Below are 11,825 nucleotides of genomic sequence, written 5' to 3'. Positions count from 1 at the left end.
CTGTTTTATAATACAAGAAACCTAGAGTACTATTGTTAGTACACTATAACCCTAAATTGTAAGATCTAGCGATACAGTTGATGATCATTTTTACTATTGCGAGACGAGATTCTTTTGGGCTTGATTGGTAGCACAAAAACCTACACTACATGCTATGTCTAGCCTACTAGATGTAAAATACAAGAGATCTCCAATCATGCTTCTATGTGATGTAGATTGATCAATCTCCGTACTTTTTTCATCCTTGGAGAATGTAACACTTGTTCTGACAAGGTCCTCTCATATTTAGCTGATTCCAAGCCAAACTCTTTACCAACTCTATAGCATAATTGACTTCGATATAAAGATTCCATTTTTAATCTGTCTTATTTGCAGTCCAAGAAAGTAAAATAACTTTTTCATTGTGCTCATTTCCTCAATAAATTCATGTGCTTCATCAGTTAATGTGAAACTAAATTTGATGTTATCGACATATACTTGGGCTACTACAAGGACACCATCCTTTCTCCTTACAAACAAAGTCCTATGAAATGTATGTCAAATAACATTTTTCTTTATAAGATGGTTAAAAAATATTTTTAAACTTATTTTTTACGATGAAGAATAGATTTTAATGAAAGTAGTAGATGAAGAGTACATGAGAAAGAATTTTGTTTTATAGTAAAATTTTATTAGAATAAAAGGAGTTTCTTTTATTGTGTGAATTTTTTATTTTTTGAAAGAATTAAGAATAAAATATAAATTTTTTTACTAAGAAAAAGGGTAATATTAAGACTAAAATTTCATATAATTTTAAAAATAAGGGACCATGCTTTGCTACAAGTGCAATATATCTAATTTTTCAGAATTCAATTAGTAATGAGTAATGAGAACAAAAGAAAAAGGAATCCTAAATTTTAGAACTACAAATTAAGATATGCATATTAATTAAATTGAATATTATAATTATATAAGAAGATGTGACAACAAATAAAATCGTTCTAATGTGATATTTGAATGTATGTCAAGCAACATATGTTTATGAAATGGCAAAAGAACAAAATCCCTTTTTATAAAGATATGAAAGTCCCCTATTTTTCCCAAAACAGACATTAATTGAAGAAGATGGCATGTGGTGCGCCCATTCAAAGTGACTGTTATATTAAGGGCTCCACAGGCTTGTTAATGCTGCTTTGTCTCTTGCATAGGCCCTTTTGTATACGGTTTGGGATAAAAGCCTGCTGGGCACTTACAACCCATCTTTGTTGGCCTCTTCTCAGCTTTGACCAAATCCTAGCTTTCACTTGCACACCTGCACCATCGGTTTGTGATAAAAGCCTGCTGGGAATTTACAAATTACAACCCATATCTGTTGGCCTCTTCTCAGCTTTGACCAAATCCTAGCTAGCTTTCACATGCACACCTGCACCATTTCTTGTTCCTGCTCTACAGGACCGGCGAAAATGACAAAACATATCTTGTTTTCAAAATGAAGAGGAGTGCACCTACTATATTTTATTGAGCTTAATGTGATTTGTCATCAAAATAAGGGTTTTAAGAAAAGGAACTTATCTTAGTCTACTACAATGTGAACATCTTAGTTTAGATGACACAAGTAGTACATTCCTATCCAATGAGAATGAGAATAGCAATCTAAGTTTTCAATGTGAAGAATATAGTCTAAGTCTAGGTGATACGATAAGTATATTTCTATCCAATGAGAATGGGTTTACAATATAAACAGCACCTAAGTCTATATATCGGATTTATATATGGAATGAGAACCTCATCCGGAAAATCATGGGTCTATGACAACCATCAAGAAACACAGCAACAGATATGCACCAGCTAAGCTCCAAGATGGTTAGACGGTTGAGAAGTCTCAAACCGAAAAGTTGTTAGTAGAAGAAACTGTTACCATAAGCTGTTAGGAATTGTTAGCAACCGTTACCATAAGTTGTTAGGAACTATTAGCAACTTTATCTGTATATATAAACCTAAAAGATCAATAACAGAATGTAATGTGAATTTTCTCTTTCGAATTGCTCCATCAAGATTTCTCTCAGTCTATAATTTCAACCCTCCTAACAAGCAATTCTATATTGACTAAGGTGGTGTTTGTTTTTTTGGCTTTTTGCTAAAAGTAATTTAGTTTTAGAATTTAGGTTGTTTATTTTTCTACCTTTTCATGACTTATTATAAACTTTTTACTAAATAGAAAAAGCCAAAATATGTAGCTTTTTCTAAATAGAAAAAATAACATATTGATTTTTTTTACTTTTTAATACTTAATAGAAATAAAATACTATAAAAACAAACAACCTAATATTTAACACTATTAAGCATTAAGGTTCTATTTAGAATTAAGTAAAAAAACAAACACCACCTAAATGTCCAATCCAACATAACCACATTAAGGTGTATGGGGGTCAAAATTTGGAGGTCTATGAAAGAGGTACTTTGCAAATAAGTCATTAAAATCAAAATCACATAAAATATATAAAGTAATGTTTCTCCTCCATTCAAGGCATTTCTAAGATCTGGAAATGAGGTAGGATGATCTAGATGAGATGTAAGGATATCAAGTGCAAGATATTAAAACTTAAAAAAAAAAAATGCTACACAACACCCACATAATATTTATTTCATCAATACTTAGAAAACACAAACTCAAGTAGCACAGTACATGATAAGTTATAAAAGAAACATCTTTCTTTAAAGCGCTCTCCAATCATGGACAACTCTCTCAAGAAGTCCCAAACGTAGAGGCAAACACAATTTTATTACCCTTGATAATATTATTGGGCAAGGGAGGGGGACCAATGCAACAAGTCCTAGAAGCATCACTTGGCATTTCACATCACAGCTTTTCCTCTTTGGTGTGGTACTTGACGTTGAAGTAATTGACGCCAACGTAAACACCATCATCCATATTGTAAACAACATTTTTCCCGTCGGTCAAAGTGTCGCGCTGAGTGTAGGAGAAAGGGACGTCGCACGAACCCTGTGTTGCTATCATGCTTACGGTCACCTTAGTCATCGCCGGCACAGTAACATTGTACACAGTCTCCATTGCTGTTGTCACTGATTCAGTTTCTCCCCACTCATATGTACCGCTAAACTCGGATGAAATTTCTAACTTTCCGTCAGCGATGAATGGAACGCCGCTTTCCATGGTCATTTTGACACCCAACTTCAATGAGACGCTGCCCTTCCAAGTACGGCTCTTAGTCTCTGTATACGAGAGCTTCACCTGTTGGGTGTGCAGTTCTTGGGTCATGTTAATGGCTTCCCCGGTGGTCATCACGATGACCCTCTGGTCGTAGATCCTAGCGTCCATGAGGCGAAAATTGACATTATAGATGTTTCTTGATAAAACAAGCTCTGCCACCTCCAGCCGTGCCTCTCTGGAAATTGTGGAGACCCCGGCATTGAGACAGCTGATCTTGCCCTCGGTGGTGAGTCTCTTACAGAAATTGTTGTTACCTGAGTTGCGGAGAGCGACCACATTTTTGTCAACTCTAACGGGCCAAAACAAGGTATCGGGGTTGTTGGTGGTGGAATCATCTGAGTCAGCCCATATCCAGTTAGGGCTGCGCCTCCAGAATCTGCCGAAGTAATCTGACTTTATGTGGACACTTCCATCGTGAGTGGTGAAGACCTCGTTCCCCACCGTCGGGTCTCCAATGTCACTTGATGCGAACTCCAGATATGGGTGTCCCTCGATCGTCCGGGCACTGAGGAAGTAGCCATTATCGCCCTTGAAGGCGATATGTTTTGGCAATAGCAATAGTGATTCCCAATCAATGATTGTACAGACATCGCAGAGGTCGTTGTCAGGCGAAGTTGATCCTGCAAACAAACAAGAACCATAAGGAGGTGGAAGCCTCCATAAGCATGCATAGTGTCCAAGCTGGACGTGGCGAAATTGGAGTGTTTGAGCATCGCCATCCACGTAGACAGGCTCGAACAAGGTACATGACCATGACGATTGGTCTTCATCTGGTTCGTCGGCCCCGGCAACAATCCACCAGTGGTTCTTGGACCACCTTACCCAGTATTTGTTGTTGTAGCAGCATCTTATGTGCACTAGTCCCTTGCCATTCTTTGCCATCTCCACTTGGTACTTTGAGTAGGGGGTCACGACCTCCTCTCCCGAGAATTGGAGAAATCCATGAATCTGCACATCTTCATGGATGTAGCGCAAGTACTTGTTGTTATATTTTGATTTGAGCACCACATACCTTGGTAATGCCATTTCCTCTTTAATCACTTCTATTGCTTCTCACTTCTCACTGCACTTCTCTTCCCCTCACTCTGTCTTATTTATAAGGGAAAAAAATTATATTTAGATGTAATACCATATTTCACGTTGTAGACTTTCATTTGCATTCCTGTTCTCGTTTCTTTAGAGTGACATCCTTTCTTTCCATTACGTGCTTAGTGGATAAGAAAGGCTCTCATAAAACAAATAATATATATGACAAAAATAAAAATACTCATTAAACATAAAACATTTAGTGGTAAAAATGGTAAACTGGATTGCAAATGGTGAGATTTCATTAATAATTATATAACTTATAAAGAAATGTTGATGGTAGAAGTTAGGTTTGTTGGGTCTCCTATGAATAATTTCACATGGCATCTATTAATACACACTCTTTCGATGACACTCAACAGTCATTGAATAATCGTCAATTTTTTATGATGTATATATCTCTCATACATTGACTCCCATTTTTTTTCTCTTTTCTTTGTTTTATTTTTTTCTTAAGCATAATGTTTATAATATGGTAATATTGATTATTTAGATTTGATGACAAAAAAAGAAGATAAAATACATGATCTAGTTTTATTCCTAATTGAATAAACCAAAAACTAAATTTAAATATCTATACTACATATAAAAGTACAAAGTGTTTAAACATTTGTTTTTCCTAAAATAGTCTTATCATTTCTATTATATACCTTTATATCCTATCATTATTATATATAATTAATTCAATATCCTATCAATATTATATGTAATTAATTAAAATAATATTTATTTTTATTCTTAATTAATTTAATAAAAAATAAATTTAGATAAATACACAAAAATTCTTTAGGATCCAAATTACATCTTTTTTTTAGTTATACACGCTTATGTCCAATTATTATTATATTATTATATGTAATTGGATGATTAATTTTTTTTAAAGTTCAAACATATAAAACAACAAAAAAATAACACTTCTCTCTTAAAAATTATTATAATTTAATTTAAAAAATAATATTTCACGATGATATTGTTTTTCTTTTCTAAAAAAGTGATAATAATTTTTGTTTCATTTTCAACATTATTTTCTTTGACTTCTTAAAAATAAAAAAAATACAAATATTGATTGTTGTGAATTATTTTTTTTGAACCCAAATTTAAAACATAATTTATTTATTTTTAATCCAAATTTAAAACAAAAAAATAATTCAATTCTATAATATTATTCAATAAAAAATTAGTTTAGATAATATTTCTCCTTTTAAAATGAAAAGTCAAATATCCTATCATTATTATATGAAATTAATTTAAATAATGTTTGTTTTTATTCTTAATTTATTGAATAAAAAGTAAATTTAAATAAAAATCAGATAAATACAAAAAAAATTCTTTAGAATCCAAATTACATCTTTTTTAAATACGAATTACATCTTTTTTCAGTTATATACAGCTTATATCCTATTATTATCACATTATTATATGTAATGGGATGATTAATTTTCTTACAATTCAAACATATAAAACAACAAAAAATAATAATACTTCTCTTTTAAAGAATTATTATAATTTAATTTAAAAAATAATATTTCACGATGACATTGCTTTTCTTCTCTAAAAAGTGATAATAATTTTTGTTTCATTTTAAACATTATTTTCTTTGACTTCTTAAAAATACAAAAATACAAATATTTATTGTTGTGAATTATTTTTTAACACAAATTTAAAGCATAATTTATTTTTTTAATCCAAATTTAAAACAAAAAAAACTTTTATTCAATTTTATAATATTATTCAATAAAAAATTAGTTTAGATAATATTTCTCCTTTTAAAATGAAAAGTTAAATATTATTAGTGAAGGTTTTTTTTTTCATTTTTCTCTCAAAAAAATTTTATAATAATAATAATTTACGTTATGAGTTTTTATTGTGTGAAAAGCTTCTTAAAAATAAATTATGACTATTGAATTCTAATTACCTTCATAAATGTTAATGGTCATTATTTACTTATTTTTATATTTCTTGTGTTTTTATTTTACTTCTTATAATTACTTTTGATTTTGTAAGTTTATTAATTAAAAATTAAATTTAAGTATCATCAATATTTTATAAATTTAAAAACTATCATGATCTTTTAACTTCTATTTCAATTGTGAAAAGACAATAAATATTAACAAATTAAAATGTTAGAGTCAATCTTTTTATCTTATTAATTTACCTCTTAAATATGTTTATCCTATTGTAAAACCCAAAATTTGTCTCAATTTTATTTTACATTGTTTTTTAGCTCAATTTTATCGTTATATATATTTAAATCATAATTACATTAAAAAAATTTGGCCCACCCACTCTTTAATTCTTAGTTTTTATTATTTTGTATATTGTTTTATTTTTTTATTATTATTAATATTATTACTATCACTATTATTATTATTATTATATTTTACATTTTTTTTTCCTTTTTTTCTCCCTTCTCTTCTCTTCCTTTTTTCTTTTTCTTTTTGCTTTTGCTTTTTTTTTTTTTTTTTTTGGATTCCATTCTTTCCCCCCTCCTCCTCTCTTCCTCTTTTTTTTTTTTTTTTTTTTTTTTTTTTTTTTTTTCTGGATTCCATTCTTTCCACCCTCCTCTTTTCCTTTTTTTTTTGGATCCCATTCTTCCTCTCCTATCATTTCCCTTCTTCTCCTCTCTTCCTTTTTCTTTTTTCTCTTTTTTTTTTTTTTTTTTTTTTTTGCTTTTTCTTTTTTTTTTTTTTTCTGGATTCCATTCTTCCTCCAACTCTCTTCCTTTTTTTTTTTTTTTTTTTTTTTTGCTTTTTTTTTTTCTAAATTCCATTCTTTTTCTCTTTTCCTCTACCTAACTCCAGACACAACTGTTTTTTACTTTATTTTATTTTACTTTATTATTATTATTATTATTATTATTATTATTATTATTATTCTTGATTTGATTTCAATAATAATTGTTTATGAGATTTGGGGTTGTTAATTAATATGAAATTTGAATTTATTTGTTGTTGTAGGTGAAATTTGTTAGATTGGTTGATTATATTATTTGATTTGGGCATGGGATAATATTGTGGTATATTCATTTGAATTATTTAATTTGGGCATGAGATAATATTATGACATATTTTGGATGTTATTTTGGGCTTTGCATGTTAAATTTGGCTTGATTTTGGTTGTGGGTGTAGGCTTAAATATTAAATTAGGCTAGAATTACGGAATATTAAATTTAGGCCTAATGTAATTTATTTTAATTTATTAAATTTTAGGTTTGGTTGATTGTGTTTATATTTTGGTTATTAATTTGAAAATTTTGGACTAGGGCCTATGGCATATGAGATATTTCTGTTGGGTTGAATTTGTTAATTTGGGCTCATTTTTAATTAATGAAATTTATTAGACTAATTTAAAATTTGAATTTGTGCTTGAATATTTGTTTTGGATTTTGTACATTTCTGGATATATACATTTGAGTTATTTTTATTTTGCATGGGCCAATTCTGCAATTCTGTTGGTTGAGTGCGAATTTATGACATGTGGAAGGTTGAGTTTCATGGAGAAAAATGAGGCACATGAAGACATTGAACTTGTTGTAGGCTTATTGAGGTACACATTTTATTTCCCACTTCTATTTGGTTTTATTTTCATAGTTTCTGTAAATATTTGTTTATATATATTTACTCGTTGTGTATAGAATCGGATATTGAACAAATTAGAAATTTTGTTTAAATAAGAGGAACAATTTTAATAAAAGTAAGTTTTTTGAATAAAAATTAAGAAAAGTGTTTTTAGGAAAATCTATAAAATTGTTTTTAATAATAATTGTTCGAAAATTGTTTTGTAAATAAAGTTGTCCCAAAAATTAATTTTTAATAAAATTGTCCAAAAATTGTTTTTTAATAAATTCTTTTTTCTTAATTAAAATGAAATTAAAAGTAATTTTTAGAAATAGAGGATTTAAATAGTTTTTTTAATGAGAATGGGATGGGAGTTATTTTTGTAAATTAAAAGTAATCACTTCTAATGCTTCTCAGTTCTCACTACACTTTTCTTCCCTTCACTCTGCCTTACTTATAAGGGAGAAAACTATATTTAGATGTAAAACCATATTTCATACCGTAGACTTTCATTTGCATTCCCATTCTCATTTGGTAGATAAATTTAAGATGCTATTTATTTCTTCTGTGTCCCACAACTTTTATTGAATATCATTAATAGCAAGACTAAAGCCACATGTCAAATTGTAGACTTTGACTCATATTCTCATTTGCATTCCCGTGCTCATTTGGTAGATGTTTACAAATAAGAAAGATTCTCGTAAAACAAATAATATATACGACATGAAAATAAAATTACTCATTAAACATAAAATATTTAGTGGTAAAGATGGTAAATTGGATTGCAAATAGTGAGATTTCAATAATAATTGTATAACCAAAAGAGATATGTTGATCGGAGAAGTTAGATTTGTAGGGTCTCCTTCTGTGAATAATTTCACATGACATCAATTAATGCACACTCCTTCTATGACACTCTCACTAGTCATTGAAGAATCATCAATTTTCGATCATCCATAACTCATGCATTGACTCCCATATTTTTTTTTGCTTTCCATTGTTTTATTTTTCTCTTGAGCATAATATTTATAATATGATAATATAAATTATTTAGATTTTGTGACAAATAAGAAGATAAAATACGTGATATACTTTTATTCCTAATTGAATAAACTAAAAACTAAATTTAAAAGTAAAACCATGTTTTGCATTGTGGATTTAGATTCGCATTCTCATTTGCATACTTTGGGTTGATAACAATAATATAAGATATCATTTCTTCCATTATTTATGTCTCACAACATTTATTAAACTACAAGTGTAATGCCCCAAACCCAATTTAGGGGGGTAAAACCATAATTTAGAAAAAAAAATAATTAATTTAATTTAATAAGGGTAAAAAGTTCTTTTCATATTTAAAAGCCTGGGGTATAAATTATATTTTTCTTATCTTCTATATTCAGAAAACCACTTTTACACAAAGATTAGAGAAATAAGAAAACGTAGGGCAATGTAGAACTAAAGATCTGAAGGTTTAAGGTTTGAAGATCAATTTTCTATATAAGATTTTTAATCCTTAAATTAGTATTTTATATTCTTTAATTAGTTTTGAATGCTTTGAAGATTTCAACCTAGATTAGGGTTTTTAAAAAATCAAAAAGTTTGGAAATTTATGAATATAGATTGGTTTATTAATGAAAATAGGAAAAATCTTAATTGAAATGGGTAGATCAAGACAACTAAAAAATAAAAATAAAATAAATAAATGAAAAGAATGTGTTAGAAAAAATAGGCTAATCCAACCTATGGTAATCACCCTAGAGGGGGGTGAATAGGGTGATGGTCTCTTTTTGCTAATTTAAACTATATGAATGTAAAAGACAATTATATGCAAGTATATAATAAAAAATATAAAGACAATTTCATATAAATTAAAAGAGTAGGGAAGAGAGAATGCAAACATAAGATTTTATAGTGGTTTGGCGCAACCCGGCCTACATCCACTCTCCTCTAGCTTCAATCCCAAACTTGAGGTTCCACTAATTTAAGGCTTCCAAACCAAGCCTTCAAGCAATACAATTGGATTATGGTTCCAATTCACCCTCTTGGACTTTTGGCTCCAAGCACCCTTTACACTTCTCAAGAGATATCCCACTCTTAAACAACCCCTCAAGTGATACCCCACACTTGAGAAACTTCCTCTCAAAGATTTATAAATAAATGATCTCACAAAATTGTAGTACAAAAACTTTAAGCTCAAATTATACAAGAAAACTAGGATTGAATGGTGCACTAAAGATATGCAAGTTTTAGAACAATGGTGCACTCAAAAACACTCTTCCAAGACTCAAATATATTCAAAAAAGGTTTAGGAAGGTTAAGCTCTTGAAACAATGAAGATTGGAGCCTTTTTATAGAAAAAAAAAAAGCCAAACTAGTCGTTGGGGGTTCGACCGGTTGAGCTGGGGGTCGACTGGTGGACTAGCCATTAGCATTTAATGCTTGGAAGGTGACCGTTGGACCTCGACTAGACCTCAACCGATTGAGGTTCAACCTTGATTGGTTGAACTACCGTTCTGGAAGAAAAAGAAAGTTTTTTTGCACTCTCGACCAGTTGAATTGGGGGTCGACCCGAACCTTGACCGATTGAGCTAGCGATCAACCGGTTCCTCATCCAGTTCAACCGGTTGAGCCGTTTTTGGCTCAACAACCAAAATTTTCAACTTAAAACCTTTTAAAACAAGTTTGAAAAACATTTAACACAAGGTTTTAGTTGAAAACATGAAATGATTCAATTTTTAAAATATTTAAAACAAAATAACTCTTGGATGATTTTGGTGCATAAGTAAAGAATGTAATGCATGAAAATCCTAGTGCACCAACAACCTTACAAAGAGATCTTATGAAGCTTGGGTCTTGAAAAACACTTCTCTTTGAGGTGGCCTTCTTCTTCATGATTTCTCCTTGACTTGATTTGTCTTTGTGATTGTCACTTTAGAAATCGTCTTGCTTAATCACACTTGAAATATAATCATTAGTTCTAAACCTTGTTTTGTTATCATCAAAATCAAGAGTAACCAAACCTTGATTTCACAGAATGATCACAGGAAAAGTGTATAACCATGAAAAAGTATTTGACTTTGAAAAAAAAAATTAAAACATGGTAGGTGACCAATTGTGGGTTATGAAAAAAAAAAAAATCAAATGAAGAAGATTAAAGACGCGCGCCCTATTTTCAAAAGAAAACGAAGGAAAAATAAAAAGAAAAAGTGCACCACTAATAGTAAACCACTTTGAAGAGCCCTTTTAAGGATTCTGAGAGTGATTTCATTTGAAAGAATTTCTTAAGAATTATCTAAAAAGTGCACCAATATCCTATGAGCAACTCATCATAATGGAATGTTGTAATAGGGAGCTTTTCAGCTTAACAATGGTATTTTGTTGAACTCATACCATACATATACATTTTGTTCTCTGGAGTAGAATAATGAGCTTAGAAGCAGTTTTGATGATTTAATTAGGCTACTTTCTATGCATATATTAAAGAGATGAACAATTGGAACTCAAGTACAAATTCATAAGAAAAATGAACAAATAAATTAGACAAGCCCACTCTCAATAAACTTGGTCAACTCATACAAAAATAAGACCAAGGTTTTAAAGTAATACAACCAAGGTAGAAAGAAATATTAGTTCCAAATAGTTTGTATTCTAAAGATTAGATATAACAAGGGAAGAATTAATGGTATTAAGTTTTGAAGAAATGAGACGAAGGTATAATAGACTAAGACTATGGTATGAAGAATGAAACTAAAACACAAATCTATTAGACAAGACATAGTGTGGACCCGCATTTTTCACGTGCTTCTTTACTTGATGGCGAGACTCGATTTTTATATAAAAAAAATTGGGATCGTCGCTTATTTTATATTTTTTTAAGGAAAAATAAAAATAAGAAATAAAACCCTAAAAATGATTCCTTATTTTGGAAAAGTATGTCTTTGAAAACTCGAGTCTAAGTTCGAGGGTCA

At 29.9% G+C, this 11,825-nt stretch overlaps 1 protein-coding gene across 1 annotated transcript; it reads right to left on the bottom strand.

Annotated features, from left to right (window-relative positions):
* Positions 1 to 2,839: 2,839 nt before the first annotated feature.
* Positions 2,840 to 4,237, bottom strand: LOC117918131. Its single transcript, XM_034834655.1, has one exon. The coding sequence runs from the start codon at positions 4,235 to 4,237 to the stop codon at positions 2,840 to 2,842; it is 1,398 nt and encodes a 465-aa protein (XP_034690546.1).
* Between the last annotated feature and the right edge of the window lie 7,588 nt (positions 4,238 to 11,825).

The sequence above is a fragment of the Vitis riparia genome, chromosome 7 (genome assembly GCF_004353265.1).
Source record: "Vitis riparia cultivar Riparia Gloire de Montpellier isolate 1030 chromosome 7, EGFV_Vit.rip_1.0, whole genome shotgun sequence".
NCBI classification, from domain to species: Eukaryota; Viridiplantae; Streptophyta; class Magnoliopsida; order Vitales; family Vitaceae; genus Vitis; species Vitis riparia.
This window is presented reverse-complemented; position numbering and strand designations above follow the sequence as displayed.